This window comes from Microtus oregoni, unplaced genomic scaffold, assembly GCF_018167655.1.
Source record: "Microtus oregoni isolate MIOR12 unplaced genomic scaffold, Mior012 000023F_ref0000262, whole genome shotgun sequence".
Lineage (NCBI taxonomy): Eukaryota > Metazoa > Chordata > Mammalia > Rodentia > Cricetidae > Microtus > Microtus oregoni.
The window spans coordinates 31,195,036-31,220,381 of record NW_024543082.1 but is presented as its reverse complement, the minus strand read 5'-3'; the positions used below and the strand labels follow the sequence as shown (position 1 = coordinate 31,220,381).

General features: G+C 41.7%; 1 protein-coding gene across 1 annotated transcript; it reads right to left on the bottom strand.

The window, feature by feature from the left end:
- Nucleotides 1-1,837: 1,837 nt before the first annotated feature.
- Nucleotides 1,838-23,622, bottom strand: LOC121461803 (beta-1,3-galactosyltransferase 5-like). The gene is made up of 4 exons (XM_041673088.1): nt 23,309-23,622; nt 9,788-9,918; nt 7,322-8,249; nt 1,838-2,621 (listed from the first exon to the last, which is right to left on the bottom strand). The coding sequence occupies exons 2-3, from the start codon at nt 9,812-9,814 to the stop codon at nt 7,323-7,325; spliced, it is 954 nt and encodes a 317-aa protein (XP_041529022.1). The 5' UTR covers nt 9,815-9,918; nt 23,309-23,622; the 3' UTR covers nt 1,838-2,621; nt 7,322.
- Between the last annotated feature and the right edge of the window lie 1,724 nt (nt 23,623-25,346).

The following is a 25,346-nucleotide window of genomic DNA, read 5'->3' as shown; positions in this document are numbered from 1 at the left end:
TAGGGTAGGATAATTATTGAAACATTTATCATGTGTTTCTTACTTGATATTTTATATGCTGGTTATAATTCTAATTTTTATACCTGATATTTGTTCTTATTGTATATAATTTTGTATTAGGCTTAGAACACTCTTTTTTAACCAAAAGAGGGAGAACTGGTAGGAAATTCTACAGCCAGTAGCCTTTAAGTTACCCGCCCACTTGGGCATGGCCTCTTCTATTATAAATGGTGATGTAAAGTGCACACACGTTTTCTCTCTCTTCTGGCTCCTGGATTTGGTTCTTGTTTCCAGTTTGTGCAGAGGACTGTGATCTGGGAGTCTACCCCTAAATAACACTTTATTGTACTCAATTTTAAGCTAGTGTGAGATTTCTTTTTAGCATTCATCTTCAAGTCCCTGAGAGTGCCACTCTGTGGATGCATTTGATGATGTAAGAAACATCTGGTGTTCACTGCACTAATATATTATCTAATTGAGCATGGCCTGGGCCTCATCACAGAAAGAGTTCAAGATCCATCTATAATGACAAAGCCAGTAGAGCCACAGTGCATCCAAACTGGGAGAGAGCACACAGCATTACCATGAGAGACTGGTTGTGACTGGCCTGGCCCTCCATCCCTGCCTGCACATGCTGGATGGAGAGGAGGCTTTACCTGGTTCACAGATGTTGGTCATAAGGACCAAAATAATGGACAAACCTAAAACAGTCATTTTAGAATCACTTTTCTCTAGGACCTTAAACAGCTCTGCACCATGGGATAGGACATATCAATAAGGCTTTGTGACAATAACTGGCGCTTCTTCATTCTGTCAGTGTCATCTATGGCTACAAAAAGTTACCTGGGCTGTTGAAATAGCTTACCCAATAAAGGTACTTGTCATTCATCCTGGCAGCCTGAGTTTGATTCCCAGAACCCACTTAGTGAAAAGGAAACTAGTTCCTCCAGGTTGCCTTCCAATGGAAATTAAATCATTATATCACAGTTGTGTGTGTGTGTGTGTGTGTGTGTGTGTGTGCGCGTGCACGTATTTCCACGTGTCAAAGTACACCTGTGGAGATCAAGGGCAACCTTGGTATCAATTCTAGCCTTTCATCTTATTTGAGGCATTTGCCACTTTGTGTACCAGGTCACTTGTTCTGCAAGTTTCCAGTGAGTCTCCACCTTCCATCTCACAGTAGAGAGGCTGGGATAACATGCTTCTTTCCTTAGATTTAAGGAGGATCTTGGGATCTGCTCATGTAGCAAGCACTGTGTTCACAAAGCCATGTCTCTAGCACCTCTTCTGACATCTTAATAATTCAATAGAGACCACTGTGTGTGTCATAAAGCAGAGAAATGGAGAGATGATAAGCCTTGGGAAGAACAGAAGGAGCAGGCTGGATTCTGCCCTCCCATGTGATAGGAATACTTAACAGAGGGAAGGTGCAGTCACTCAACCAGGATGGTCAGGATATAATGGGATGAGGAGAGCAAGCTGGAGACAGATAACACAGGAAAAGCTGTTCTTTGGAAAGGTTTTTGCACCAAGAAAAAGAGAATGGAGGTAGAACTGGAGAGGGGGCGGTCTGGAATGGAAGACAGTCTGTGTAGAGAGGGCGAGCATGCTGTGTGGTGAGGGAATGTTCTAGAAGGGAGGCACTGTCCATCCCCAGGCATCACTGCACTTGTGTGCAGAGCTCTGTGGCCCTCCTGCTGCTTACAACTTTAGTTTGGTTTCTGAGACTGGCAGAGGAGATGAGTAGTGAGGAGCATGGGTGTAAGATTTGCAGGGCTGCAGCATAGCATGGGATTTTTGGAGAGCATGCTAGAGTCAAAAGAAAACACTTCTGGTTTATTCACTTTATTTCCATTTAAGTGACACATGAGAGATCGAAGATCCAAGCTGAACCTCAAAAACAAATAATGATCAAAGATGCCGAAGGCACAGCCAGTCAACCCATAAGGTTAATTCCTTAGGCTAAAACAATAGGAAAGTACTCCACAGAGAAAGCAATTCCAAAGAATGATTGCCTACTGTCTGGACTTATAATTACCAAGAGTGCCACACTGCTCACCCAAGGCTCACCGCCCCTGAACGCCTTTTAAACTGTAGAGTTCTGTGACTTCCAAAACACGATTGAAACAAGATGTCCTCTTATATTTAAAACATAAGCAAGACTCTTCTGCATTATATTTCTAGACATACAAAAATCAAAGCCAAATTAAAAAAAAAACTTCCAAACACAAAGACCAATGAAAAAAAGGTAACAGAATTTAGACCATACATACAGATATGGATAACTTTAGATAAGCTGTAAATTATAACAACTCAAATGCATTATGCTGCTTATAATTAAACTTTTATTAAAGATATGTATCATTATTAACAAATCATAAATACATATACCTGCTCCAAAAACACAGTATCATCCTGTAGAACCTTATCAATATACAGGCAAATGACAATTCCAAACACGATTCAATGTCACAGACATTTAATTTTTTTATCCTTTAGAAAATCAGATTTGACCACAAATCTTTGTCTTCGGTTTCACATGAGTGGCTTCTAGTCACGGAGGGTATTTTTTGTCTTCCATGGCCAGGTGAAATGAGTCTGCTCCCCAACTGTGATGTTTCCTGAAGGAGAATGTAAGAAGGGTTTCAGAGCTCTCTGGACTCACCTCTGGAACAGAGGGAGAGCACTGACGATGACATCCAGGGACCTGGTGGGGTGAGAAGGGTCTGAGACCCTGTGTGGGTAACTGATGGAGGAAGGTCATTGGCTAATAAAGGAACTGCCTTGGCCCATTTTATTGGTTAGAAGGTAGGTGGGAGGAGTAGACAGAACAGAACGCTGGGAGGAAGAGGAAGTGAGGTCAGTCTTGACAGCTCTCCTCTCTGGAGCAGACGCCTGAGAGAGACACCATGCCCTGCTCCTGGGATGAAGCTCCGACCCAGGATGGACATAGGCTAGAATCTTCCCAGTAAGCGCACCTTGGGGTGCTATACACAGATAATTAGAAATGGGCTAAATTAATATGTGAGAATTAGCCTAGAAGAGAATGGGCCAAACAGTGATTAAAAGGATACAGTGTCCGTGTAATTATTTCGGGGCATAAGCTAGCCGAGCAGGTGGCTGGGGTGCTGGGAACGCAGCCCCACCACTCCTATTACTACAGGTAACACCCTGTGCATTCATTTTAGCTTTATTTCTGTTACTATGATAGTATACACCCTGACAAAAAGTAGCTGAGGAAAGAAGAATTTCATTGGCTCACAACTCCAGGTGTAGTCTTTTATTGCAGGGAAGTCAAGACAGGAACTTAAAGCAGTGGGGGACATCAATGGTCCCAACAAAGACAGGAAAAACATAGGGATCCTTGCTTGCCCTCAGCTGGCTTCCTCCTCTCATACTGCTCAGGACACCCTGCCTAGGGAACCGAGACACCCACACTGGGCAGAGTCTTCCTACATCAATGGATAATAAAGAGATATTTCTCATTAAAACTCTCTGCAGCGTGATTGTAGGTTGTGTCAAGTTAACAGTCATAACCTCCCAACACAGCATTTGAACTGCAGGTATCAGGAGCTGATCCCCATGACCGCTTCATGGAGGTAGTAGATTGCATGATGCAAAACACTCACCAGGGGCTGGGAAGAGCTTGTATGCAGTCACAGGCTCCATCCCCAGCACCAAAACTCCAAAATGATATGCACCAAATAAGAAAGAAAATTTAAAAAAAAAGAAAATGAAAAAAGGCATTTGGCCACAGAATCCACTTTTATTCTTGTATTTAAAATTAGTATGCCTGGCTATTAGAAAATGTTGTTTGGGCAGTTTTAATCTTCACCTCCAGGAATAATGTAAGGCCAGTCATGAGAATCTCTCATTTCCTGAGAGTTAGGTTAAAAGGCAGGAGACACCTGAGGTAAGACCCCAACAAATTTTTCCTAAGCAAAGAGCCTGGGAGGTCAGTTTTTTCAGGAGCCTTTGCAAAGATTATTTTTGTTTGCATTTCATTTATTTATGTGTGTTCATGCACATGTGTGCAGGTACACCATGAGCTTGTGAAATTCAATTGCCTTCTTTTCCCATGTGGGTCTCAAGGACTGAATTGCATTTGCTAGAGTAATTTGGCAGCAAACACCTTAACTCACTGATATATCTTACCTAGGCCAGAAGGGATCCAGAGGCTAGCACCCTCACAGAATGCAGGAGCTTGTCTGGTATCAGAGACCTCCTGGGAAGTCCCCTCAGGAACTATGAATAACTAGTTACATGACTCTCCTCCCCCACTATACCAAGCCAAAGTCCCAGCCAGAGAGAGGAATAAGCAGCCCATCTACCAGGAGACTCAATGTAGAGAAGGCTAAGATAACATTCTGGTGTAGGAGTTCCTTCTGTTTGTGTGTTGCTTTCATTGGATAATAAATAAGGAAACTGCCTTGACCTAGTTGATAGGAGAGAACTTGGGAAGGTGGAGAAGATAGAACTAAATGCCGGTAAAAGGGCAGAGTGGCAGATGCCATGGATCGACTGCCTGAGATGGATGCTGGTTAGAATCTTGCCAGTCAGCCACAGTCACATGGTGGTACACAAATTAATAGAAATGGATTAAATTAAGATGTAAGGATTAGCCAATGAGAAGTTAGAGCTAATGGGCCAGGCAGTGTTTAAATGAATACTGTTTCTCTGTGATTATTTTGGGTTTAAAGTAGCCGGGCAGCCCAGGTCATAAGCAGCCCACTCGTCCTGTTATACCATTTCTAATATGATGAGTGCATGAAATTTGTTCTTAATTTTAAAAAAGTGGTATGAGAAAGCAAATGCTTTCAAAAGGAGAGATGGAGAAGATCTAAGCAACATCTCATCCATTTTTTAAGTGATGCCCAGCAGCTACCATATTAAATTCAGCTTGTGAATTAGTCAGTCTGCCATGAGGCTGCAGACTCAGTGGGGAAACCAGACGATGTCTGAAGCCTGGCTTTGTTCTTTCAAAACAGCATCCTGAGGCCAGCGATGGACATTCTAGTGTGATCACAGGTGCAGCTGTGATGGTAAAAGCTGTGCCCCCTCAGCAGGCTGGTGGGTGTGTTTCACTTCTGCCTGGAGGCTGGAGGTCAAGAACCCTCTGGGTGTGCAACTGTAAGCCACTCCTTCAGCTCATGTCTCCACCATAGGACAACTGGCCTCGTGACAAGCTTGCAGCTTATTGTGCAAGAGAGAGATCAAGGCAACCTCACACTCTCGAGAGAAGATCGGAGGCACTTGCTATGCCATATACCAAGTAATAAAACTAGCCTCCTGCCTGCATGTAGACACCTGGATCTGCCATGTGTGCACATATGAAATGCACATGATCTCATGATAAAGCTAGTCTAAACGGGAGGTTTGTGAGAATTCCACAGAGGGCCCAGGGCCACATGAGTTTCAGGGAGAATCATGAAGAAGTAAAGCCACACTCTAGCCAACACCCAGGACAGAGGTGGCAGTGTGCGGGCAAAGGGAGATGCTGGTGACTCCTTGGGTAGCACCAGCCCCAGGCCTCTGAGAGAAGTAAGCATGCAGGAAGGTTGTTAATGCTGTGCCAATGGAGAAGGCTGAGGGCTGGGCCTCCACTGCATCTCAGACCCTGGGTGAGTCACCGAGTCACCTCAGTTGCTTCTGCTGACAACCAGTTTGGTTGTAAGAATGAAATGCAGCTACCTGCAAAGAACGCCTGCATCTTCAATGCAAGAGCAAGTCTGGGTACAGGTGATCACACCTGCTTATGCTCCCATGCACTGTGCATAGACCAAGAAAACCTGTGCCCGACCAGCTTCTCAGCACTGAGTGCTCACTCAGATCTGCTGTCTGGAGACCCTCACCTTGACCTTGCTCATGAAGTGTGTGAATGCAGTGAGCAAACATGGCTAAAGAAGGAATGAATAAAGGGAAGGTCTGACACCGAGCGGCTGGAGCCAGGTCATGATACCAGTTCTTCCATCCTCTAGATGGCAAAGCCACCTTACTGTTACAAGCCTTGGCTTCCCTCTCTTCAAGAGAAGACCTGGTTTGGTTTTGATGGTGTATGTAGTCCCTAGTACACACCCAGGAACAATCACCCTTTCTCTTTCCAGAGCTCAGATTTTCACATTTTCTGAACTAAGGGTCCAGAACTTGGTGCTGTAGGATTTTGAAGAATGTCACAAAGAGAACAATTTCCCACCAAGAGTTATGGGAGAGACTCAGAGGAGTGACAGGGATAAGTGTGGAAATGAGGCCCTGGAGGTAGGTTCCAGCTTCCTCCAACTGGAGGAGTAATGGTTCTGACTTGTGTAAATGTTCCTGAATTCAGAGAGCATATTGCAACATTTACAGTCACGTAGTCACATGAAGCCTTGGCTCCATCCAAGCAAACAGTAAAATCTAGTAAAGAAAAGGGCAGGGGGAAACAATAATTCCCACGATACAGACCAAGATTATGTGTCTGGTAACTGAATGGCCATGAGCCCTTGTTTTTACCCAGCTCTGAAAACCTTCAGTGTTAAATTCTGAACCAGAACTCTCAGAAGATCTCTGACCATGTGATAAATGCAGTGTGAAGAGCTGGCTTTAGGACCACAGATTCAGGGAGAAACCATTGACTGGTGGTGTGGGACAATTGTCTATATTCTGTCAATTATATTTTAAATAAAGGTTAATTGGCCAGTAAGCAGGCAGAAAAAATAGGTGGTACAACCAGATAAAAAGTAGAGGTGGGTCAATGAGAACAGTAGAATTCTGGGAAAGGGGAAGCCCATTCCTCTGCAGTCCTGAGCCCACTACAGAAGAAACAATATGTGACTGTTTCACTGAAAAAGGTACCGAGCCATGTGGCTAGCTAGCATAGATAAGAATAACGGGCTAATATAAGTTATAAGACTTAATAAGAAACCTGAGATAAGGGGCCAATCAATCTATAACTAATGTAGACTTCTGTGTGATTTGTTTGGGACTTAATAACTGTGGGAACCAGGAAAGACAGAAAATCCTGACAACAGACTGGGCCTACATCCATGGCTTCATATGTATACTGAGCTCTGAAATGAGCAGATGAGGGCATGTCTCAAACATTGAGAACATAGTACAAAAGCCTGAAAGTCAAGATCTGTTATTTCTCTGGATGCCAAGTGAAAACAAGTCTTGACTCTGCTTGTGTGTACATCCACTCTAGTGTATGCAGGGCATTGAATACAGCACTCTTTGCCTTCCCCCTTCTCCTTCTCTGTCTACCCCTGACAGTTCCCAGCAAGGCCATCCCAGATGTTCCCAAAGTATCACCAAAGGTTATTGGAAGTTTGCACCACAGGCTCACCTCAGAAAGAAGGGCAATTCAGTTTCTGAGAGTTCTCCAGTGCCTGCCAGTAAGTGAATAAGTTCTGAGGTGTCACAGAGTGGCAGGTCACAATTTTCCGAAAGCGGCACACAGAGAAGCGTAAGCCACCCGGGAAAAAGGTCTGTTTGGTGTGGAGTTCCTCAGGCCGGATCTTCAGCTTAGCCAGGCAGAGCCCAACAAACACATCCTCCAGCTTGAGGAATGGAACACTCTGTGAGATATTGTATACTTGGCTGGCCACATCACTAGAAAAGACATAACCTGTTCCAGAACAAAAAGGTGGGTACCTGTCCCAGGGATATTCAAATTTACTCACAAACCACTTGCTGGACTTTTTCCTGATGGGATGGTCATTGGACTTTATGTAGCCTGTGAAGAACCTGGAGGTTTTGTTTTTTTTCAGCAGCAGGTCAGTCAGATAGCCAACATTCACAAACATGTCTGAGTCTGTCTTCATCACAAAAGCTGCCTGAGGACAAAAGTGGTGGACCCACTCCATGCCCATCAATGTCTTCAGGGTCAAGTTGTAGTAGACGTCCTTGAAATCCTTCTGGATGATGTCACGGTGCTGCTTAGCCTCCTGAGATGTGGCATTCATCTCATCGGTGCTGTCTGAGGCCCCCAGAAGGAAGAGGGTCTTCACATGCTGTCCCCGCACCTCTGTTTCTCTACCCCATGTCTTGCGGATGGCCATGCGAGCTGCCAGCTGTGTGTGGGATGAAGTCACCAGCAGCACAAGGAAAGGGGGCTTCTGCTTGCAGTCTATATCTGGAAGCTGGAGGAACTTCTTGTGACCTTTCTTGAGAACAAGTGGTGGTTCCTCAAAAGGCTCCATGCTGAAGTAGAAGCAAAGAACTCCCATCATGAGAATGAAAGCACAAACCAGCCTCATCTTCATGAAGGCCATCTGAAAGAACAAAGACAAACTGCCAGGTCTCCCAAGAGAGAGGGTGAAGTAACAGATATGCAAACACATGATCAGAGGGCTCTGTTCTGGTGTTCCAAACCTAGCACTAGAGCTAGAATTTATATTTTATAACGTACTAACAGAGATGTATTTGGTAGTTCCCAAGACAGGGCTATAGAGACCGCTCAGGGGTTAGGAGCACTTCCTGTCAGCAACCACCTGTATCTGTTGTTCCAGTGGATCTGGTGCCCTCTTTTGTCCTCTGTGGTCACTGTACACATGTGGTCCACAGATAAACAAGCAGACAAAATTCCCATGTTCATAAACTAAAAACTTAAATTTTACCCAAAACAAAGGAAAAATAGATGTTTAAGGTAATGCAACTGTGAATCTGTGTAAACAGTAAACATTATATATGTGCACTGCATTATACCAAACCCCATATACACATAATTTAAAAATAAACTTTTAAAATATATGAGTTGATGTGTCAGGTAGGTGAGGTTAGATGAAGAGATCCACAGTTTAGAAAACTCTGGAGTGCCAGGAGAGATGTTTCAGAGGTTAGAAATATGGCTGCTCATCAAGAGGTCCCAATTTTAGTCCCCAGAAACCACATGGTGGCTCACAAACATCTATAATGAGATCTGATGCCATCTTCTGCATTTTATGCAGAGCATCCATGCATAAAATATAAAAATTAAATATAAAGAAAGAAAACTCTGTATTCTTTTGCACACAGAAATGGAGGTCATGCCACAACAATGTAGCACACAGGACAGACTGCCATGTTGTCCCCTAGTGCCACACTGACAGCCTTAGGATTCTAGACGTTGGTCCCAGCTCTGGGAACTGGCATCCCTTCATGGATGGGATATTCAAACTCCTTGTCCTTCATTAGATGGGACCAGATCTTCCCAAAGATCCTCAGCTCTGGCCTCTGGTGACTCCATGACAAAGAATGTCACAATGCAGTCTGACAGCTATGCATTCACAGTGCAAGCAGAGGACTAGCCACAGATTTCGCTGCACTAAGTAAGCATGCTCAAAAAGCAACTCTTAACACTTTGAGATCCTGGCAGGTTCATGTGTCTAAACTCTTGGTCTGTAGCTATGGTGCTGTTGTAAAAGTTTGTAGAACCATTTATTAGACTGGGCTGAACTACAAGTGACTCCTGGGAGATGAGTGTTGAGTTTATGGCATTGTCCACTTCATGTCCTCTCACTGCCTTCTGATCCACAAAATATGAGCAATAACCTCACACCCTGCTACCACAGCTATACACTGTTCCCACCCAGTAGTGTTTAAGTATTCCTGCTGCAAAGGAGAATAACATCAAATCAGGATCCAAAGTAAATACCCACATAAGTCATTTCTCTTTAGGTATTTGGTCATCACAACGAGAAAAGTAATAAACACAAAAGCACCTCTGGTTTTCTGATTTGCACAATTTCCTTGAAACTCTAGAAACCTGGAATGTGATAGCTTTGAGATCGCCAGTCTTAGTGTTGTAACACTGACAAAGAAAGACACTCACTTTTGCTGAGCAAGAACTTAGCTCCATCTGGACAGCTAAGCCACAGGGCAGAAGTCACGATGAAATGAATTCCTTGTGAGGAGCAGACGTTCTGCTCTACCTTCTGAGACAATCTTCTGGACTTGTTTTGTCTACCAAAAATGAAGCAAAATAAATAGGAAAGAAAATGGCAGCATTCAAGTTATTTTAACTTTACTTCATGCTTTGCCTTCCCCCTGTGTGACCTTGAGCAAGTGTGTGAACTGCATTCCTGGACTCAGTTTTATGACTTCTAAAATGGGTACAATGGAGGAACAACATCAACTGTATGATTCACCTACCTACAACAACAAACCAGTATCTGAGAATCCTCTGATGTCTGATAGATGAAGATAGGTCCTTTGGTCGTTTGAGGGAGAATGGGCTCTGTGGGCCTATATGATTGATGACTTTTTCATCAGTGGGTGGAAGACTTTGGGAAGGATTGAGGGTGGAGAAGATGTGTCACTGGATGTGGGCTGTGAGGTTTGAAAAACCCATGCCATTGCCAAGGTGTTCTATTTCTTCCTCATGGCTGTGGATCAATGTGTGAGCTCTAAGCTGTTCCCACCATTCGTGTCTTTGCTGTCATCATGAATGCTAACCCTCTGACACTATAAGACCAACTGAATGTTTTTATGACATTCTTTGCTCATGGTGTTTCATCATATTAAGGGAAAAGTAATTTACATGGAAGTTGGTACCAGGGAGTGGGATAGAGCTTGACAGGTCTGACCTTGTTTTGTTTAGGAGGAATGTGAAAGACAGTGGGTTTTTTTTTTAATTTATTTATTTATTAAGGATTTCTGCCTCGTCCCCGCAACCGCTTCCCATTTCCCTCCCCCTCCCCCGATCAAGTCCCCCTCCCTCATCTACTCGAAGAGCAATCAGGGATCCCTGACCTGTGGAAGCCCAAGGACTGCCCACCTCTATCCAGGTCTCGTAAGGTGAGCATCCAAACTGCCTAGGCTCCCACAAAGCCAGTACGTGCAGTAGGATCAAAAACCCACTGCGACTGTTCTTGAATTCTCAGTATTCCTCATTGTCCGCTATGTTCAGCTAGTCCGGATTTATCCCATGCTTTTTCAGACCTAGGCCAGCTGGCCTTGGTGAGTTCCCAATAGAACATCCCCATTGTCTTAGTGTGTGGGTGCACCCCTCGTGGTCCTGAGTTCCTTGCTCATGCTCCGTCTCCTTCTGCTCCTGATTTGGACCTTGTGATTTCTGTCCAGTGCTCCCATGTGGGTCTCTGTCTCTGTCTCCTTTCATCGCCTGATGAAGGTTAATATTCATGAGGATGCCTATGTGTTTGTCTTTGGATTCACCTTCTTATTTAGCTTCTCTAGGAACATGAATTATAAGCTCAATGTCCTTTATTTATGGCTAGAAACCAAATATAAGTGAGTACATACTATGTTCCTCTTTTTGGGTCTGGCTTACCTCACTCAGGATAGTGTTTTCTATTTCCATCCATTTAGTATATGCTCAACTATGTTCATGGCAGCATTGTTTGTAATAGCCAGAACCTGGAAACAACCTAGATGCCCTTCAACGGAAGAATGGATGAAGAAAGTATGGAATATATACATGTTAGAGTATTACTCAGCAGTAAAAGACAGTGGGGTTTTGGATGAAGAAAATGGTTGAACACTGAGTGCTGAGCTTAATGGGCCATCCTTAGTAGAAGTACAACAGTAGTGCTGTGGACCATGGGGGTCACCTCAAGAGGTCTCAGAGGGGAGCAATATTAATAATGGGGATAGAAACCATTCTTGTGATATTTTGACAAAGAATGTGGCTGCATTCTGCACTTGTATCAAAAATCTGCATGAGGTTAAACTGAAGAGTAAAGGATTAAATTCTGTGGTAGTTTGAATTCAATTGACACCATAAGTGCATAAGGAGTGGGACTTTTAGGATGTGTGACTTTCTTGGAGTAGGTGTGGCTTTGTTGGAGGTCCTGGTGTCTCTTCATAGCAATAGAAACCCAAAACAATTTCGCTAGCAGAGCAATTTCAGGAGGCCAATACTGGCTGTCTCTTGTGGTTACTAGTGATACCCTTATGGAAATATACACTTAAAGAGCATGTGGAATAGAAATTAATATAAAATGTTTGAAGAGAAGAAGAGCACCAGAGAAATTTAATGTTGGGACCCAGGCTCATGCTGAAAGACATAAGGAGGTTTAAAAAAGGCCTGATGCAAATTGGAATAAAGAGAGGGTGTCCTCAGGGCAAGACCCCACCCAGCTAAGCTCCTGACTTGTAAGAGGGAGGCCTAAACAATTTTCTGTTCCTAAAGAGCAACAAAAAAGGAAAAAAAAATCCTGCAAACATGATTCAAGGAGGCAGCCAGACTTGAAACTGTCACCCACATGGTTCTGGGATAAGGGGTTGTAGAGTCTTCCTCTGTGGTTAAGGAAGGCCAAGGAAGCCAGGCAGTAGTTTACGGTAAGAAAGTCCCTGTAAAACCTAGAAGCCCTGAGAGGCCATTTCATGAAACTGTGATACTGAAGCCTGAGTTGCATGGAGACTCCAAGATTTTAGACTTGCCAGAGCCATGGATATTTGCCAAGGAGAGCTGCACAGAGGACTGGAGCATGAGAGGGATATGTGGTACAGGGAACAAAGCTGGAAGGGAAGGGTCAGCTAAGTCCAATGACACTGGGTATGGAGCTACAGGATTTGTAAATAAATCAAGGAAGCATAGAAACTTGACAGGACAATTGGTCTTAGGCATTAATCTTATGTACCTTGTGTAGTTTGCCAATTTCATAGTGTCCTGGAAACTACAACTGTACTGATCCTGGCAACTGCCGTTACATTCTGTTTCTGATAAAGGTCTCTGAAGTCTGATTGCTCTCAATAAAACTGCCACAGTCTCACGTGTACTGTGGCCTCTCCAGATGGCATGATTTAATTCCTCATGGCTATTTCAAGTTACCCTGTCATGGTAATAAACTTGAACTTAAGCACTGTGTTATATGGATTTAATTACAGGGTGGTACAGCCCATCTTATCATTAGCTGACAACTCCAGAGAACCAGTTATCATCTATCTGTATTTCCCACTGTTGTAGATTCTGTTTGGACAGATGATTCAGCACATGGCCACCCAAGGGAAAGTTTTGAGCCAGTAGATGAGAATGGAAGAGATTCCTGTTTCCAGATTCCTACACTTCTTGAGTCAGTACATTTTTCCCCCTGGGAAACAGACACATGGTTTATGTGGCTTCTCAACTGATGATCAAAATGTCGATTGAGTCAGGTATGCTTGCTCTCTGCATCTTTCCTAAGAGATTTTGATCATTTCTGAGAGGTGAGTCAGGTTTGTTGCAGAAAAGAAGTGGTCATGTTTCACTCCATTCTGTTCATGGGGTAGGACTTGGGGACTGTTGGGTGGTTAGAAACCCAGTGTGCTTCTTGGGTAGGTTTAGCACTGGGGTGCTCCAGTGTCCCTGCTGCTAGCTTTCCCAATCACTGGGAAGTCCTTTATCACACAACTGTTTCCCCTTCTTTCTGTTGAAAATGGACTTTTAAAAAAGCACTGATGGCTGATTTTTCATAAGTGATTAGCTCCAAGAATGCAGGAAGGAAGAATAAATGTGGCCATGTGTGTCCACCAGCTGCCAAAATCAACACTCAAGCCTAAAACTTCTCTGGGAAGTATTTCTTCCTTGGTGACTCTGCTGAACAATGAAAGGTGTAGGCAGACATGGAGTGCTTATTATTCTTCTCTCCCTTTGACCACTGCCTGATTTGGCTCATAGCATTTCTCAAAGGATGTCACCCAGGAAGAAATTTGGCTAGATCAGCTGGGTCAGCAACTAGTCACCTTTGTTCAGAAGTCAAAAGTCCAATCTCCCCAGTTTGCCTTTGGCCAGCAGAGACTCTGAACAGAACCTCATCTAGGCATCATTGTTCACTGCCCTTTATCAACATAAACATCCCTCACACCACGTGAAAATACAGAGATTCTACACGTATCTGATATAGAGCAGATGCTGGGACACACACCAAATCAATGCCGGATAGTCATATGGCTTGTGTCAAGAAAGCCATCCAATATTGTGCATTATGGCATACAGCTGAGAAACCATAAAGAAGGAAGGGCATGAAAGAAAGAACGACCTGTCTTGCTGTGGGAGCTCCTTCTGCTCCTTCAGCCAATAGCCTTTAAGTTACCAGCCCAGTTGGGCAGGATCCCTTTTGCTTTCAAAAGCAGCAGTAGTCCTGCTCTCGCTCTCTTGCTTCTTCCTCATGCTTCCTGTTCCCTCAGGGGGCTGTTGTCTAGGACAGTGATCTGTAAGTTTTCCCCTTTAATAAATAACCCTTTTATTAATCATAATTCCAAACTGGGGTGGGATTGTTTAGTAACTTATGCCTTCACCTGGCTCCCAACAAGAGTTTGGTTTTAGAACCCACAGCTCTACTACTCACAACCAGCTTAGAGTGGGCCTGGCTAGGCACCCCCAGCCAGCCATGGCCTTTGTGTGGAGCCAGAAGTTCATTTGGATATAGAATTCTCACAAATCAGTGGCTTTTCTTGCGCAGATCTGCCATGGTTCATTATATTTTCTCATTAATCACCTCAGAGTGACTTCCAGTCCTCCTGCCACCACACTTTACATGGAAATTCAAATGGTATATGGGGTTTCTTGTGTGCCTGCTGTTTATCTTGTTATCCCTGTGCTCCTGTGGCTATTGACTGATCAGGGCCCACCATGGTTACACAGTTTGTGATTTCTATTAATAACTATTTTTGATCTAAGCATATCTTTTAGCATTTCACACTATAATCAGATCATACCAACTGTATCACTGGGCCCAGCTGAGTTAGTTTTATAGGTGGCCTGTGACACCTACTAGCAGGTTATGGTTATTGCCCCAATCCAGCTAAGTATATCAGAGGTAAGATTTAATATCCTAAATATAGATCACAAGTTGCTAATTTACAAGGTCAATATGTTAGACAACCTAACCATCTAAGGTTTCAATATCCTCTTTACTTACAGCATGAGTGAGGTTTTACAAAACTTTTATGATGTCCCTTCTACATCATTAATCTTAATTCTGGGGATCAGGTTTGTCCTCAATATGTTTTTTTTTTAAAAAAATGTTTTGACAATAGGGCTAGAAATGGTGCAGTCTTTACAGACTGAAACCATATTTCTCAAGAAAGAGTTTGGAAATCTAAAGACGTATACAACTTCATTTAATGGAAGATTAAGCACTCTAGAGAAGGAAACAGATGATTTGGCACATAAAACCCAATCAATGACAGTGGGTGCTGAAACATTATTTGAGAGAATTCACCCTCTTGAATGTATGAATTGGACTCTGTCAAAGGGATATGGCAGATTGACTGATAGAATGTCTCTACAGAAAGGTAATATGTATGCTGTAACGATTATGTCCAAGGATAAGACATTATCTCTACTGGACAGACTTCATACTGGTGTAGGAGTTCCTCTGTTTGTTTGTTGCTTTGGTTGAATAATGAATAAAGAAACTATTTTGGCCTAGTTGATAGGACAGAACTTAGGTAGGCAGAGTAGACAGAACTAAATACTGGGAAGAAGGGCAGAATGAGATGCCATGGGTCTCTTGCCTGAGACACAAGCTGGTTAGAATCTTGCTGGTAAGCCACAGTCACATGGTGATATGCAGATTAATAGAAATGAGTTAAATTAAGATGTAAGAATTAGCCAATAAGAAGTTAGAGATAATGGGCCAGGCAGTGTTTAAATGAATATACTTTTGGTGTGATTATTTTGGGGGTATGCTAGCCGGGTGGCCAAGATGACAAACAGCCTGCTTCTCCTATTACATCATACCTTCGAATCATCAATGAGGGCATTAGAACAGAACACTAGACAGGGAATCCAGACATTAAAAAAGGCAATGGTAAACAGATTGGAAAAATTTGAAGAAATTATCAAATTTGATGACCAGGAACAAAAGGTAGAAAGGCAAATTTAACCTTGTCAGTATGTAAAAAATCCCCAAGATAGCTTCCCCAGAGTTCTGCCTGCCTTTTCAGTAATAACAGAAAAAGTATCTGGCTCCAAGTACCCTAATGTTGTCAAAGAATATATATGGGAGCCCATATGCATGACTCATCTAAAGAAAATTAAACGAGCAATTGTATCTTATGGACTACATTCATCCTTTGTTAGGGAGATGGTCAAAAACTGGACTTTCATTAACAAAGCAATGCCTCAAGATTGGGCTCAGTTAATCTCAGCAGTCATAGATAGTGGACAGGAATTACTTTAGAGGTGCTTTTTTAAAGAGGAGGCAAGAATCTTAGAGAAACAAGAAAAAGCAAATGGACTTGAGATTTCCCTAGATCAAATTCTAGGCAAAGGAGCTTACTCTGATACAGCATCTTTAAAGGCTTGGGACAGGATTCAGGAAATAAGAAAGGGAGTTAAATCATACCCTGGAATTAAACAGGGTGAAAGAGAATCTTTTAGTGACTTTTTGCAAAGACTAAGTAGGGCTGTATGAATAGGCGTAACTGACCCAGCAGCTAGACCTATAATAATCAAATCTTTGGCTTATGAGAATACCAACATTGAGTGCAAATGGATCCTTGGACTTTAAAGATCAGATTAGCACCTATGAATGAATGGGTCTTGCATACAGTGAATGGTGAGACACTTGATTATGGTACTGAAGCATGGGTAGAAGAAATTTCCAATGGTAAGAGAAGACATCAAAATACCAAATGTTTTAATTGTGGTAGAATGGGACATATGAGAAGGGATTGTAGATAACAGATTAATAGGAATAATACCTCTTCTGGGAATGGCAGAAATAGGAGGACTCAGGCTCCAAGTGTATGTAGGAGGTATGGCACAAGCCAACATTGGACAAATGGATGTAGGTCAATGAAAGATAGACAAGGTAACCTGATACCATCAGGAAATGCCACGGGGGGGTCTCTCGCAGGGCCCCATGACAAATATGGTCCAGTTATTCTCAGTTACAGTGGAGACTGTGTCTCAACAAGAAAATTTAAAAATCCAATGCCTGCTGTAAAAAGCAATATTGGTCTGAATGATGGGTTAAATGTGGAGGATGAGTCAAAAACTCTAGTAGGAGAAAGGAAATGTATATTTTGGCAAACTTCCATAAATGATCAAAGAACAAAGCTAAGAGTTTGTATAAATGGCATTTTTATTGAAGGCTTATTAGACATGGGTGCAGATGTAAGTACCATTCCACCAGAATCTTGGCATCTGAATTGACCTCTTCAAGAAGTAGATGTTCAATTCCTGGAAATTGTAAATCTATCTCAGGTAAAACAAAGCATGAGTTAAGTTGAATGCATAGATCTGGAAGGGCAAATAGGAAGACTAAGACCATATATAGCCAATATTGCAGTGAATTTGTGGGGTTGTGACCTACTACATCAATGGAATACTCAGATTAACATTCCTGCAGGCCTAAAATCTTATGTTTCTGAGGAAAATATTAGAAGATGATGGACACCAGCCATCTGGGCTGTACAGAAACACAAAGCAATTGGTAAATTTTCAGATGTACCAACAGCCCTACCTTTAAAATGGTTAACTGAGAAACCAATATAGGTTAAGTAGTGGCCTCTAGCTGAGGAAAAGTTGCAGGCACTAGAACAGCTGGTACAAGAGCAAGTAGATGCTTGATATATAGAAGAATCTACCAGCCCTTGAAATTCTTTAATGCTCAATAGCCTCACCCTATACCATTACTCTCTAACTCAGCCATTGGAAATAAGAAATTTCCTAAATCTATAATTTACCATTACATGGATGACATTTTGCTATCGGATTCAAACATAGATACTTAAGAAAGAATGCTTAAAGAACTTCCTTTTGTTAGTAGAGAAGGAAGAGGAATTCCTGAGTGTAGAGAACCCATAAATTGAATTATGTTGTTGACAGTTCTTAGATCTAACACCATTTTCCATTCACCAGATTTCTTTGTACAACAAATACAGGATAATTCCTAGAGCTGGCTGATTCTTCAATATGGTGAGCATCTAGTTGCTCCTGTACCATCTGTTGTAAAGCCTGCAGTTTGTCTTCTCTTAAAGGCCACTGTTTAACACACATTGGTTGCTCAGTTAACAATTTTAAAGGTAAGACCATCGGTACCTATAAAGGTATGTTATTTTCTTTGTGTTCTTGTATTTGGTGATATAGTACCTTATAATATCCTTTTCAGAAATATGAGTTTCTGAAACTGCAGGAATGTTAATCTGGGTTTTTCATTGCTGTGACAGGTCATGACCTCACAAATTCATTGCAATATTAGCCACATATGGCTTCAGTCTTCCCTTCTACCCTTCTGATCCTATGCATTAAACCCATCTTGTGCTTTGTTTCACTTGAGATATGGTTCCAATTCCTAGTAATTGAACATCTGACTCTTGAAGAGGCCAATTTGGATGCCAAGATTCTGGAGTAATGATACTCACATCCATGCCCATGTCTATTGAACCCACAATTACAATGCCATTTGTTTACACTCTTAGCTTTTGTCTTTGATCATTTATAGAAGTCTAACCAAAATATGTTTTCTATTTTCTATTGAAAATTTTGATTGATCCTTTATGTTTATTCCATCATCCAGAACAGTATTTTTTTTTTTGCAGAAGGCTCTGGATTTTTTATTTTTTTCTGATGAGCCATGTCCTGCATAGTAACTGGGAATAGCTAGACCACTTTTGACTTGGGGTCCTGTGAGAGGTCCCCGAAGAAGTTCACTAATGGTATTGGGTTGTCTTGTGTGTCTTTTATTGGTCTGAATTCATTAGTCTACTATTGACTTTTGCCACCCCTTCTACATACACCTGAAGCCTAAATTCTCCTTTTCTTGACATTTCCTGAGGAGATATTATTCCTAGGAATTCCTTGTCTAAAATCCCCTATCAAATGTCCTATTCAACTATAATTAAAACATTTGGAATTTTGGTGTCTCCTCATTCCTTTGGAAATTGCTTCTCCTATCCAAGATTCACTATTATAGTAAAATGTTCATTGTATGCAGGATCCATTCATCCATTGGTGCTGATCTAACCTTTAAAGGCCCAGGTATCTTTTTGCATTTGAAGTTGACCTTTTCCAAAGCCAGAAATTCAATAATTACTTGTTTAACATCTGGGACTGTTACTCATATTTGTACAGTCTTGTTTAATCTTTGTAGAAGTCACTAATGGGTTCTCTCTAGTCCTGTTTAAGCCTCATATATGATTCAATTTGTTTCCCTTGTACTTGAATCCTGTCCCAAGCATTTAAGGCTGCTTTGTGGCATAGGGACAAGATTTGTTCATTGTAAAGAGCTTGAGCCTGTGGTTCAGCATACGTGACCTCACCAAGAATTTGAGCTTGGGAAGTCTCAGGTTCTTTTGCTTTTCCCTGTTGTTCTGAAATTGTTGCCTCTTCTCTGAAATAACATTTTCACATTAGTTGAGACCTATCACCCAGGACTGCTGAAACTAACTGAAGCCAGTGTTGTGTGGTAGCTTTAATGCTAGAAACCCATGTCTTTACCATCTCCCTAACAAAAGCTGAATGCAAACCATAAGTTACTACTGCTAGCTTAATTTCTTTTAGATCATTCATTCCTATATGTATCCATCTACATTCTTTGGATCCTTTTGAGCATTTAAAACTTGATGTTTTGTCAGAGTAGACTACAGGGTAGGAAGCTAAAACCCTGGGGAAGTCATCTCTGACAGAGACTGGCAATGTTGAATCCTGTCCTTCTGCCTTCTTTCCCTTTCATCAGCTCCAATAATTTCTCCAATCGTTTCAAATGTTTTTACAGCTCTCTTTTGTAAAGCCTTAATCTTCTGGCCTCTATATATTTTTAGTGATTTCATTGAGGCACATAGCCTTTGGTCCTCATTCTGCACATGTGATTCCAAGGTCTGAAATTTTTCCTTTAAAGATAACATCTCATCCTTGGACAGTATTTGGATAGCATGCAGATTGCCATCCTGGAGAGATACTCTATCTGCTAAACTATCATAATTTTTAACAGATTTTGATTGTCAAATTCAACAGTATGAATTCTTTCAGATAATTGCTCAATACCCTTTGACATGGATTGAATTTTCTCTGCCAAATTAATGTTATACTTTTCAAATAGTATTAATTTTTTTTCAGGTCACTTTTGATTTTCAATGGTATTAATCCAGTCAGCTAGCTGTTCATTATTAGTCTGTATAGAGTGCATTATCTCTAAAGGTGCCCCATTCTTGGCTCTGTTGTCAAACAATTTTCTTAAGAACATAATATGAATAAAAAACCTGAATCCCAATATCAAATAAATGTATTTATCACAATAACCATATATGCCTTCCAGAATACAATCCATAGTATTAGCAAAAAAAAAACTTACTAAAATTTTCCATGGAAATATTATCTGTCATGATATAACTTTCAAGTTTATTGATTTATTAATTAATAAAATATTTAGCCGTGTTATGAGGTCTGGTAAATTGTTTTAGGTGTAATGATCTTTATTGTCCAGCAGGTGTCGTGGTTGCATGGTTGCTACCATTGGTGGTGAAACTGGTGTTGCCAGGAACAGATCTGCACTGCTTTGGTTTTCTGCCTTGGTTCTGGTTAATTACTGACAAATATGCTTTGCTTGACAAATTAAAAGCAATTAAATCAATTCAGTACACATACCAAGGAGACCAGAACTCAGGAGCAGGAAGCACAACTGGAAGCTTTTATGTAGCTGCATGGCAGGGTATGTGAAAATGGGTGGGGGTAATGTGCACATGCTTGGGAAATTTCCAAGTTGTCATGTGCACTGAGCTCCACTGTGTTGGGGTTTTTTTAAAAATGGCTTAGTAGTTTAAAGCAAGTTATGTTGGAAGGAGTGGGAGGCATTCTGGGCTGTGGGCCATTTGGGCCATTTAGATCTTTCCACCTGGTATGTGTTGAGTTGGGATCCACGTGGGCCCCAGATGAAGATGGACACTAAAAAAATCCCAAACTAGCTCAGAATGGAGTGTAATAGTGGGTTATTTACTTAGAGGTAGAGTCGCAGACTACAGTCCTCTGTACAAACAGGGAATAGGAACCGAATCAGGCAGCCAGAAGAGAGAGGAAATGCACACATGCTTTACATTGGCATTTATAGTATGAGAAGCCATGCCCATGTGGATGGGTAACTTAAAGGCTACTGGCTGTGGGATTTCCTTCAGCATGTACTAATCCATTACCTCTCAAAAGCCCTATGTAGTGGTTTGAATAGGTGCAGTAGCCACAGACTCGTGTGTTTGATGCTTGACTCATATGGAATGGCACTGTTTGGAGGTATGGGCTGGTTGGAGTAGGTGTGGTCTTCTTGGAGGAAGTGTGTCATTGTGAGGGTGAGCTTTGATGTCTCAGATGCTCAGTCTACACCCATTGCTACTGACAGTCTCCTATTGCCTACAATCAAGATGTAGAACTCTAAACTACCTTTTCAACATTGTGTCTGCCTACATGCCATCTACCATGAAAATTATGGACTAACATTCTGTAAGCAACCCCAATTAAATGCTTTCCTTTGTAAGAGTTGCCATGGTCATTGTGGCTTGGTGATTTGAGAAGTAACACATTAGTCCACAACAGTTTTATCCTTATGGATGGTTCAATACATTTATGGCAGGAGATTTGAGTGATCATCTCTCTGCCCCAGAAGATACAGCATAGGGGATAAGAAAATATCTGTTTGTATAACAAGAAGAATGTTTTGAGAAGGACCTGACTTGACCAAGACTTTGACCCCAGACTTCCAGAACTGCCTGATATTTAAGCTGACCTAAAAGATATTTGTTCAGGAAGCCCACATTAATTAAAAAAAATAGATAATTTGGGGCTGGATGATGGCTGATTTTATAATGTGATACATGAAATTTTGCTATGGTTGCCTGGGATTTTCTGCCATACTCTCCAGGACAGTCGGGTGAGACAGCACAGCTGTGGCTATGCCATATTGCATGGCAAAACAGATATTGTGGATGTAATTGAAGTTCAGGATCAGTTGACTCTGAGTCCATTAAAGGGGCATGACTTGGATGGGTCTAGATTGGGAGCTCTTTGAAGAGGAGATTGCTCTGGACTGTACTAAGGCATCCAAAAGCAAATTAAAGAAGAAAGTCTATATATGTCAGGCAAGTTCATTTGAGTCATAACATCTGTTAGTTTCCTTATCTTTCTGTTAATTTTCTGTCTGACAGACCTGTCCAGTGGAAGGGGAAAAGATCTTCACCAACCCCACATCAGATAGAGGGCTGACCTCCAAAATATACAAAGAACTCAAGAAATTGGTCATCAAAAAAAAAAAATCCAATAAAAAAAAATGCCATTCAGACCTAAACAGAGAACTCTCAATAGAGGAATTTAAAATGGCTGGATGACAACTAAGAAATGCTAAACATCCTTAGTCGTCAGAGAAATGCAAATCAAAACAACTCTGAGATTCCATCTTATGCCTGTCAGAATGGCCATGATCAAAAACACTGATGACAACTTATGCTGGAGAGGTTGTGGGGTAAAGGGAACACTTCTGTATTGCTGGTGGGAATGCAAGCTGGTACAGCCCCTTTGGATATCTGTATGGCAATTTCTCAGAAAATTAGTAAACAACATCCCTCAAGACCCAGCAATACCAAGCACTTTTGGGAATATACCCAAAGGATGCTCAATTGTACAAAAAAGACATGTACTCAACTATGTTTTTTAGCAGCATTGTTTATCATATCCAGAACCTGGAAACAACCTAAATGTTCCTTGACTGAATAATGGATAAATAAAATGTGGTATATTTACACAATGGAATACTACACAGCAGAAAGAAAACAATGATATCTTGTAATTTATGGGCAAATGGATGGATCTAGAAAACATCATATTGACTGAGATAACCCAGACCCACAAAGACAGTTATCATATGTACTCACTCATAAGTAGCTTGTAGACATAAAGCAAAGTAAAACCAGCCTACAATTCGCAATCCCAGAGAACCTAGACAACAACAATGACCCTAAGACAGACATACATGGATCTAATCTACATAAGAAATAGGAAAAGACAAGATCTGCTGAGTAAATTGGGAGCATGGAAACCATAGGAGAAGGTAGAGGGGAGGGGAGAAAAAGATAGGGGAGGAGAGAAAAATATATAGCTCAATAAAAACAACAAAAAATCAAAAACCTGAAGATTAGAAACCAAAACAAAATAAAAAGAATTCCTCAATAGTTGTACTTAATAGCTAAAGTTGAAAACTGCTCCATATTATCTTGTTCTCTTTGGAAACATAATGTAAATTATTCATTAAATATTGAGAAATCGTCAAAAAATAAACAATTAAAAACTTTTATAAAAAAGAAAGTCTAATTTTGAGGGAAAAGCTCAGAGTGAGGCTGTTGGCATCAAGTCCTGGAAGAGATCTTGGGGGAGCAGATCTTTCTCCCTCCTTCCCAAACCCCGTCTTGACCCAGACAGTCCTACCTTTATCAATGTTCCTCTCAACAGATGTTCCTTCCATTGTGGGTTGTGGGCAGGTGCTCTGAATAAACAATGGGCTTCTCTGAGACTGGACTTGATGAGATGAGGCCAGGTGTTCTGACATGCTGAGGAGTCTCCTTTCAGCTGGTCTCTCCTCCTTCTGTTCCCACTTGCTGGTTACAGGTAGTGGACAAGAAAGGTTTGGTCAGTGCAGAGAAAGACTTCCAGAGGCGGTCTCTGCTCTCCTGAGCCTGACCTGGGCCTTGGACTCTGAGCTCAGGAACTTTCCATCTGTTGTGTTTGCTCATTTAACTGGGCATGAGATTCTATTTCTCCTGGGTTTTCTGGTCCTGAGAGTCACTCCTGGTTCCTGTGTCCTTAAATAGCTGCCTGTTATCTTCTGTCCCCAGATAAGTGAGTTGACTGAACAGGATGTAATCCTTCCTTGAACCTGAAAGAATTTACCGTGTCCTTTTATTGACTCTAAGTATCAGCTACCAGGAGCTCACTGCATTGTCATTGACCCACCCTGGGTTGGATAAGATGAGTCAGTGTCTATGTGTAGGAATTTGGGGTGGGGTCGTGGATGAGGAGGGTGGGGATGTGAGTTGGGGAGTGGACTCCATTACCCAGTTGGCTTCTCTCTGCATCCTTCCTGCTCACTTCCCTGTCATCAGGAAAACGCACAACTGGCAAGGGATCTTTCTACTTTTCCGGCTATCCTCCTGCTAGGCTTGGGAATTATGCCCCCTCAGGCTTTGTGACTGTCCTCCCATGGGTTTGGACAACACCTTCCTTTGCTTCTGGTAAGAGAGAATTATCTAAGCCCATGTCTGAAGCTGCAGAGTGAAAGAGTGGGTAAGATGGATGATAGAGGTTTTGGCAAAGTTACATAATCTCAGTTTAAAACCAGGATCATGAGATTAAATGTTCCCAGACTGAACTTTGAAATAACTGATGACCAGCTGTTCTGCTAGTCATATGGCATGCAAATATTAAACCCTGGGCTCTGGAAACCACAGTCCTTTGCTGCTAGTCATTAAGTTACTTCATATTCCCCACTGCCCAACTAAGGGAGGGTGGGGTGGTGATGTTCCAGACCAGATCTATGTGGTCTAGACGCCCTTATAACTCAGCCTGAATGAGTAACCATTCAGAGAGCACACTTGCTCTGGGAAAGGAGCAGTGTCCTTTAGAATATAAGCTGACCTGTGCCTGTCATTGGCCATCTAGTGAAATATCAAGCTGGCTCTCTGAACTGCATAGCGATCTGTATTCTGTACCAAGTAGGGAAAGAATCTGCAGGCCCAGCTATGGTAATATAATAACAGAACTTTTGACAAAACTATATAAATCAAGAACATGGCTGCTTCAAGATATGGCTGAGGAAAAGGTTCTTATTGTAGACACAAGGGGTGTACAGTCAGAGGCACCTGGAAGAGTCCAGAGCAAGGACAGAAAATAATAGACTAAACTGAACTTTGAAAGAAGAGGGGAGTGGGGAGAAGAGAGCAAAAAAGGAAGAGAAGATAAAAGGAGAAAAGAAGAAAAGAAAAGAAAAGAAAGTGGGGTATATGATTAAGTTCCAGGATAGCCACAGCCAGGGCTACACAAATAAACCCTGAAACAAAAAAAAGGAGGAGGAGAAAAAAGAAAGAAAACAAAAGAAATAGGAAGGAAGGGAAGAAAAAAGGCAAAAAAGGAAAAAGAATGCAAAAGAGAAAGGAAGAAAAGAATGACCATAAAAGTGTATATAAAATTTAGTCATGAACAAGAATTCCCTACATTCAGAAAATGGACAAAAGCAACCACTGGGGACCTCAGCATTGACTGGAACAAGACCCTTCTCCAGACCCCACCTCATTAAAACCTATTCCCCCATCCCTTTGACCCAGGGCAGAAATAGTAAATGAAGGAGAAACAAACACAGGAGGAGATGCTATATACACATAGGAACAAAAAAATGATTTTTAAGTCAGTTGAACAAATAGAAAAGTAAAAAAGAAATCTATCGCAACTTTCTTCTGACTTAGTTCTCATT

What these genes read in the sequence shown, in the direction of transcription:
- LOC121461803 (XM_041673088.1), bottom strand. Translation starts at nt 9,814, where the DNA reads ATGGAGCTAAGTTCTTGCTCAGCAAAA. An exon ending in TAAGTTCTTGCTCAGCAAAA is followed by an intron (nt 8,250 to 9,787) that starts GTGAGTGTCTTT and finishes TTGTTCTTTCAG; the next exon opens with ATGGCCTTCATGAAGATGAG.